This window comes from Phoenix dactylifera, chromosome 1, assembly GCF_009389715.1.
Source record: "Phoenix dactylifera cultivar Barhee BC4 chromosome 1, palm_55x_up_171113_PBpolish2nd_filt_p, whole genome shotgun sequence".
Taxonomy (NCBI): Eukaryota; Viridiplantae; Streptophyta; class Magnoliopsida; order Arecales; family Arecaceae; genus Phoenix; species Phoenix dactylifera.
Genome location: NC_052392.1, coordinates 9,446,364 through 9,455,141, shown reverse-complemented (window position 1 = coordinate 9,455,141; position 8,778 = coordinate 9,446,364). Strand labels below are relative to the sequence as shown.

The 8,778-nt window shown below is 39.9% G+C and overlaps 1 protein-coding gene across 1 annotated transcript; it reads right to left on the bottom strand.

Annotated features, from left to right (window-relative positions):
* Positions 1-4,493: 4,493 nt before the first annotated feature.
* Positions 4,494-7,747, bottom strand: LOC103720711 (S-adenosylmethionine decarboxylase proenzyme-like). The gene is made up of 3 exons (XM_039125818.1): positions 7,510-7,747; positions 6,247-6,398; positions 4,494-6,155 (listed from the first exon to the last, which is right to left on the bottom strand). Exon 3 carries the CDS (start codon positions 5,966-5,968, stop codon positions 4,775-4,777), a length of 1,194 nt encoding a protein of 397 aa, XP_038981746.1. The 5' UTR covers positions 5,969-6,155; positions 6,247-6,398; positions 7,510-7,747; the 3' UTR covers positions 4,494-4,774.
* Between the last annotated feature and the right edge of the window lie 1,031 nt (positions 7,748-8,778).

The following is an 8,778-nucleotide window of genomic DNA, read 5'->3' as shown; positions in this document are numbered from 1 at the left end:
AAATCTCATGGCCATATAAGTAAGGTTCTTTGAGTCCAATACCAGAGGATAAGTTTCATGTGCAAGTATATAATGACAAATCCTTCAATTTAATGGTTTCAAATTCTAAATCCCAACAGAGTATCATTATCCTTAAGCATATATGCCTATAAAACCACATAAAGGACTTGATGCAGCTATGGTGAAACCAGGTACAATCGAGGATCCGGACAAGTAGAAGTTTTAGTTAGGATACCAGCTCAGTATGGGAATGCCAGAACAAAAGTTGGTTCCGGTAGTGTATCTTTCTAAAGAGATCTTAATGATCAAGGCTGAAGAACATCAGACAAATGGAAAACAAGCCACATCATTGCCCAGTAGAAACGAATAAGTTTGCACAGGTGCAATGGAATCATCATTATGATTTCATCCTATGAACATATGACAAGATAGCATCATAGAGAAATTCAACTGTTGAGGCAAATTTCTGACTTGTAACAATGAATGAATAAGATTAGCAACAAGGAAGAAACTATTCATGGACTCTATAGAGAAGAACACTGCATAGCATAGTTATTTATATTAAGCCATGCATGGAGATTAGCAAGTCTTTTATTCATTTAGGATGGACTAGTGTGTTATCAGCAACAGCAGGCCTTAAACAAGTACGGACATGAAGCCTTCATCGAAAGAAATGCAATAATCGTTAATAAATAGGAGAATGCCCCTAGGTACATGGAAAATCAACTGAAGTCAATAATACAAGGTATGGTGATTATATTAGCCAAAACTATGATGAGAATTTCTAGAGACAGTTTTCCAACTTTTTTGGATCGATGATAAAACTTTACCTGAGTGCAAACAAACTAGTCATCTACACTTGCACGCAAAATCAAAAACAATGCCATGCATAGTGCACAAGCACAAAATCAATTATGTGGGTGTACAAGTCTTGATGAGTCGACATGGTCCAAGAGTTCTTTATCCAACTTCTAGGAGTTTGGATGGGTGCTCACTAACACCAACATATACAAGCTCATAAAAACGAAGATCATTGTGGGCAAATATAATTAGCCACCAACTAGCACTAGCAGATGCAAAGTCGGTTAATGGTGGTGCTTGAACAGATGTTTTCACTTGGGAAGGGAGATGCAGGTTCGATGTAAATAGCTGAACCTTTTGAAGCATAATTTAGAACAAAAAATTGATTGAACTGATTCAAAGAGAGTAGAATCCTCTGAACATCAAGACTTGTTGTATACCTACTAGAAGGGCAGTGATCACGGCAGACAACGTTGAAGCCATACATGTCAAGCATTGAAAGTTTAGCATGTAAATAATCAACTAATTAGCTAGAATATATTATCAGATTTAGAGCTATATCCTTGCATAATCTGTATACTAAAGTGTTTATACTACCATAAGTTGGGTCTGAACTTAAAAAGAAGGGAAGATGTTTATAATCAACTAAGACTACAGGCATATAGTATGCAAACACGGTAGATCATACATCATAAATCAGATATTGGCAGCCGCTCCTCGGTATAAGAGACTCGTGCAACACACTGTATTCAAGCCTGCTCAATACTCTGTCTCTTATGTGAAAATGCAACTAAATATGTGATTTTTGTGCATTCGATGACTGTTTGCCTGCGAATGCAGCACATAATGTATATGAGGATTTGATGACACGTTTTCAATTAACAAATCATTCTCGAACCTATGCTTGCAATAATCACCTAGCTTACATACTTCAGAAACTAATGCTGTTCCAACTATTGCTCTCATCCACTTTCAATCTCACAGTCTGGAATATTTGCTACCCCTTCCATGAATGCGTATGTTGGCAGTACATAAAAATACATATATGATATATGTATGTATGTATATGAAGTCCATGAGAAGACAAATGGCAAGCACGAATAAGTTCCATCATAGATGCAAAGACCAAAATTTTACATTGGATCGGAGGCAGTTGGGCTGAAGATAAATATTATGTAGGCATTGAAAGGTTCGTGAATGCCCTGAGAGACATGAATGGATGAAAAAACAATGACATTTTGGAAGGGTTAAATATAGAAAAGAAAGCATAGTAGGCACACCTGTCCAAACTGGCTTCTAAGTATGCATCTTCAACAAGTTTTAGCAAAAAGTGAGGAGCCCATGTTCTTGAGGATGTTCATCCATGGATTGTCACTCCAGAAGTTTGGTGCAATCAAGTGGGAGAGGCAGAAAAGAAAGAGGCATTGAGGGTTTTCTCTTCTATCATGCTACTGATAATCTAGTGGGGCAAGGGGGTTTGACAAAAGCAAGGACTTAGAGAGCATTGGTCAAAAATTAGCCTTGGATTGGTTGATTAGTTGCAAGTTGACTCTAGTTCAACAAAATACCACTACTCATAATAATATCCATGTACTGTCATCTCCTTTTTTTCTTCTTTTTCCTTTGGCATGTTCTTTGTTCTCCATGCTATTTCTTAGCAGTATAATTGTTCATAGCATTTGTCTTCTGCTTTTTTTTTCTCTTATTGCTTTCAATTTCTAAAACTTCGAAGAAAAAATTCATATTTTTCTTGTTCTCGAAACCAATCTCTCCTCTCCGAATTTCTTTCTTCTTTCTCAACCTTCATTCAATGATTGCAATGTAGCAGTCTGGTGCACCAAACCCAAAAGATCATTTCTTATGCACAAGTCCTAAAAGTAAACATTCACCGTGTATTGCTACCTTTACAAGTTGTCCTAAATCTCCGCCAGCTTAGGCTCATATACAGCCATAAATTTTGATTTAAATCCATGATCCAATTCCTCATTAAAGCTTGACTACCAACTAGCAAGTGCAGAGTTTGTTTGCAACATATTGTTTTCCTAACTTAAGCATACTGCTATAAATTGATTCTGGTTTGATTTAAGCAACACATGTTAGATTAAACTGAAAATACGTTCCCAAAGTCAACTTCACTCTTTTTTAAAAAAAATAAAAGAACCAGTCTTCTGTTTAATTTGATATCTATGTCTCCCCCTCCCCCTCCCAAAACATAGATATCTACAGTACTCACTTCATGACAACTTTGCCTATGAACATTATATAGATGTAAGTGAGGATAAATCTTGCAAGATAACATACTGTCAAAGCATGTTGTACTCTATTCCATCTTATCAGAAACAAAAATCTTAGATATAACTTTGTTCCAGATAACATGTACATGGAGTTCCAAAATAGCATCTCAAGACATCTGATGTTTAAAACACTTGCCTGCTCTATACCATCTTACATCAGGAATAAAAACCTGAAAATACAATTCATTCTATTTATACCAGGTCCCACAATTGTAATATGTTTCAGCGTCTCTCAATTCTCGTAGATGACAAATATCAGTAAATAAAGAATACCAAAATAGGCAGCATGTAAAACAAAAGTAAGCAATCACCAAAATTTAATCAAAACAATGTTTATCGCGTTAAACTATCATAAACTTTCTTCTGAAAATATCATTCCTATATTAGATCGAAATTTTTCAAATCATTAAAAGCCCACAGAAAAAGAAAAGACAAACAATTAAGGCATTTCATTGGTATAGGAAAAGAGAAAACATCTTAAAACATTCCATCATATGATGCCTCAAAAGCTGAGGAAAACATAATGAAGAATGTATAGAAGATTGCTTAAAATTCCTACATCATCATATTGTCTACATCATGGCTTCCCGGTCACTTCCTGAACCCTCTACCATTAGCTTCATAGAATGCACAAAATCAAAGCATCTGCACAATGCCCAGACTACAAGCATAATGCCACAAGGCGAGTCCCTGGGACGTGGATCCAAAACCAAATGGGAATATGGGCTTCGGGTAACCAAATATGAACTGGTACCATAGGCACTTTGATGGCGAAAGAAGCAATCCATAGAAAGATTTGGCGCCGCTCACTAAATTCTGTGGTTAATAAGATTTGTGAATCGGTGGTTCCTGTTTGGAGAAGAATCAACGGAATAGCTAATAGCATAAAAACTGATCCAAGTGAAGTATATAGGAAAAACTGATATGCAGCCTTGATCTTTCTTTGTCTCGAACCCTTACCCCTATAATAATGGTAGTGGATCCAAATAGCTGAAGAAGTTGCAAGCAGCCTCTCACGGGGACTACAGAGTAGGTTTCAACAACCTGCCGTTCACGCTAAACAGTAAATAATGCAAGCTAATATTGTGAATTGTACAAAACCAGAATCAGCAACAAAAGGTACATGGCACAAACGCTCAGAATATGCCATAGCTAAAAAGGGTCACGGCTTGGAAACAAGATAATATACATTGTGCTCATTAAGAACATTTCCAATGAAGTGCAGGCCCCAGCAAACAATAAACAAACCAATGAGGTCAAAATCATATCGCACGAGGGGGAAAAAAACAATCATTGCATCACCTGAGGCTCCCATGTAACCATCACCCCCAGAAACATTAAAAAATGTACAATATCTCTATAAGGATAAGAGTGACAGCTATAATAAGCGGCATCCCAGAAGTAACCAACCTCAAAACTTTTTATTCAAGCTCTATAAATTTATTAAGGTCCAGATACGAGACCAAACATCAGACTGCTCATTGTGGCAGACATAGCTAGCCACCTAGAGCTCTTATGAAGTCACATACCACTTTAAGAAACTCGAATACCACATAACAATAACATAAGCAAACACAAAATAGACTGGCTGGCTGCTTCACTAAATAAGCCAAAAGGAACACAAGAACACACGACGACTGGATTTTAGAAAGCTCGCTTTCACTACGATAACCATCCTCTCAGAACATCTCCTTATCTTTCCCATCTTTCTCCTCCTCCACCTCCTCGTCTTCCCAGCAGCATCTCATCTTCTTATCATTGCCAGCTTTCTCCACATCATTTCCTTCCCAGCAATGCAGGATGGATCTTGGCGACACAGCAGAAGCGGAAAAGCTCTGGTACATCAGCAGAGCACCACCTGGCAGGTCCTGTTCCACCAGATCATTACAGGCATAGCCATCTAATTCCACCTTCCTCCCCCACATGCCTGCTAGCCCGCGCCCACCAAAGATAGTAACCGCAACAGAGAACTCAGAAGGGCCAAAGCACTTGAGAACTCTCTCGATCAAGTCCCCGTACACCAATGAGCCAGGGTTGAACCCCATGGCTTCATAACTAGCATAGCTGAACCCTTCCTCCGGGGTCACATGGATTGTGGAGAGAGAAGGGCCATGGATCCCATTCATTGAGTACCCACAGGGATCGAATTCAAAGTCGCATATCTCCATTTCAGGGATGATATCAGAAATTCCAGAGAGCTTTGTCATCTCCTTAGCAGAATAAGAATGTCCGTCCCCTGAATTTTTGAAGAAGATCGATGCCCGCTCAGTGTTCAGTCCGGTCATGCACATTTCAAGAGTAACCATGGGCAGTTCAGGCTTCTGGGTTGCATAATATATATGCCACTTACGGTTGGGCACTGCTGGATCGCCTATCACATAAGCCTTACCACCCAAACCGAGGTCACCAAAGAACTGATTAAGGACTGCAACCTCCTCCGAGAAGCTGCGGTGCGGAGATGGCTGGGCACCAGGAAAGATGAAAGTCCCGCGGGAGTACTTTGCAGACAGAAGAGAGAGCGAAAGCTCCTCAGCCAGCTCGAGGATTCTAGGAATGGACAGTAGGAGCTTCGTTGTCCCGCAGGTCTTCAGGATTATCTTATATGGATAGACAAAAAGGCTTGATTCAGAAAGGACATAAGAATCAAAATCCTTGTTTGAGAGCTGAGACACGATAGTGCACCGTGCCAGATCCAGAATAGAGTCAACTTGTGCCCGTGAGAGGGCACGCAAGCCTCGGCCTTGGGGATCCACAAAGACGGGCGCCTCGGAGAAAGTGATCTCAAGGCGCTTCTCATAGCCCTCAAACCCAATTGGCGAGACAGGTGGAGGGTTTGGGGAATCAACCGAAAAGATTGCCATTGAATCAAGCATGAGAATGCTTGTGGCTGATGAAGGAGAAGAAAGAAAGACAAGGAGGGAGACTGAGAGTGAGGTTTGCTTATTAGAAAGCAGCTAGCCAGAGAAGTTGGTTTAAAGGAGAAATTAAAACAGAAATTTGGAAAATCCTACTCTAGGAAAGAGGGCATCCACAGGGATATCATGATGGCTTTCTCACGCACTGCAACAGACCAAAATAACAACACATCAGTAGCTAGTACACCAATGAAAGGAAACAGATAGGCAGAAATTGAACATTTGTTAATACTTACGTTGGAGTATGCAGCAGACTGGAACTTCTTGATTCCACCGTGAGGTCGAACGTCTTCAATGCTGTAGCCGAGGGGAACTTCGTACTGTAATGAACTACTACTACTAGACTTCTTCTTACCACCTTTGGACTCCATTAAAACATTCACACCTCCTGTAGCACCAGAAAAACAGATCAGTCTCGCCTGAAAAACTTATGCACAGAAAAACTTCACCAGAAAAGCAGTTGCAAAATATCAATGTTAGGAACACATATCTGCTAACATAAACACAAGACTAGATAAATATAATTACATAAGCATAAGTGATGGACTCATGCAAGAAACAATATTTATAAGGCCCAGATCATGTTTTTAACGAAAAAGAAAAGGAAAGGGAAAGCATCCTATCAAACATTCAAAAAGCTAGAGAAAACAACACATGAAGACCCATAGATACATATGTATATATGTATGTGGCTGTGTAAATACAAACAAGAATGAAAACTCGTAAAAATGTACACGATAAATAGCGGTTATCATATCGCGTACCGATAATAATTCTTGGTAGAAAAATAAAAAAAAACAAAAATCAAAGGAATAAAGATGAGGTTTTGATCTACAAGCGAATAAAATAGAAAAAAGAAAAAAAACACGGGAGATTCACAGAACTTAAAGAGCAGAGGAAACGCAAAGAGAGCACCAACGAGATAAGATCATTCATAAACAAAGATTATTCCCTATACAACCAGATCTACATCAAACAAAAACTTCAGAAGAATCGAACTGTAAATAAAGGCAAGCATCAATAGGGAAAAAACAACAAAGCCATAGTTTTGTTTTTGTTTAATGACACAACAAGCATAAAGGAGGTAACAGATTTAGCAAAAAAGAAAAAAGTCACCGGAATCTACCAACAGGAACACCAAGATTTACCTTCCTAAAGATTAAAAAGAAAAATCACCGCATCCATCAACAACGGCCATCGATTCAACATTCTAATCCATCACAAAACGCATAAACAAGACACAAACACACATTAAAGAACAGATCTGTAACCAAATCAAAAACCAGGAAGAAAACAAGTTCTTGTCCTTATTCAGACATCAAACAAAAAGAACAACAGGAGAATCAAAAAGAAAAACAGCGAAAACCAAACGAGATCTAAATCATATGGTATTATCCCCAGAAAGACCCATATGAAATCGATCAATCCACGATACCTCTAATGTAATCACAAAATCGAAAAAAGAAATCAACGAACAGAGAATAGAAGAGGAAACATACTTTTCAATGACAAAACACTGTGTCTCGATGACGGCGGCGAAGAACCCGAAGACCCCAACGATCTCTCAAGTCTTATGGGAAAGAAGAGGACGGAACAAGATTAAGAGAGAGAGCGGCAGAGGAAATCGGCAACCCTAGCGAGAGATGGATGCGAGAGAACTCGGAGGCGAACGGAGAGGCTTTAAATAGGAGTGGTCCCTGGACGAATTCGCAGCCGCGGGCGAGCGATTTTGGCGAGCTGTGACCCCCTATTTATAGCACTCCTTCGGCGTTACGTAAGCCCTTTAGCCTGCAAGCCCTAAAACGGAAACGGATTCCCACTACCCCTAGCCGCCTAGGGAATCGACTCCAGAAAGGATTCTGATTCCTTTAATTAATTAATTAATCAATTTAAAAGCGAAACATCCGCCGCGCACCACCGTCCTCCGGTCCTTCTGGGAAATTTTCCCGGAAACGCGTTTCCTTGCGAATAGGCGATTCGCGCGGCAGGTAAACGGATTCATTCCTCGTGAAACTTCGAGCCGGGTGTGGTGCGGTTCCGCTGAGATTCCCATGCGAGCGGGCTGCGCTGATTCTCCAACGAGATTGTGACGCGTGTCCTGTTTAGCCGCGAAAGAGGGGGAGTTTAGAACATTGCCCAAGAAAGGCCGCCACGTATGTTAAGATCCGCTCATTTTTTTCGTGATTTCCGAATTCCGAGTCGGATTCGTTTCACCCGATCCGATACCATGTTTACGATGATCCGCGGTTCACGTTAAAATGGCTAGGGAAGTCGGAATGGATGGAGGAGAACGGCCGCAAAAGTAAACCTTAGAAGAACGGACTAGAGGTGTTCCGCGGGTGAAAGGGACCATTGGCATCCAAAAAGTTCACGTGACGCTGACTCCTGCGAAGCGCAAACGAGGACAGATGGCCTCATTCTGAGCCACGCAAAAAAGAAATAAAGAAAAAGAAAAAAAATGGAGAACGGAAGGAGAATATAGAAAGCTAATAAGTTTACGATGAAAGGAAAACCTCACAGCACTCCCTATTTTAGGAAAAAAAACGCGCCACAAATAGCTACGACTGCAATCAGAACGAGTTCTATTCTTGATAAACGGAAACAGGTCCACCAGCGCACGAATAAACCACGAATAGTTATTCAGATCAATTCTTTTGAGGCCGTTAGAGATAGTGAATACTATGGCTATAAGAAAAGTTACTTCATTCGTTATTCTTATGTTTTGAAATAGTTTTAAATTGGGAAGCGTTTTTTAATATATATATATA

Coding starts and splice junctions, on each gene's coding strand:
- LOC103720711 (XM_039125818.1), bottom strand. CDS start 5,968: ATGCTTGATTCAATGGCAATCTTTTCGGTTGATTCCCCAAACCCTCCA.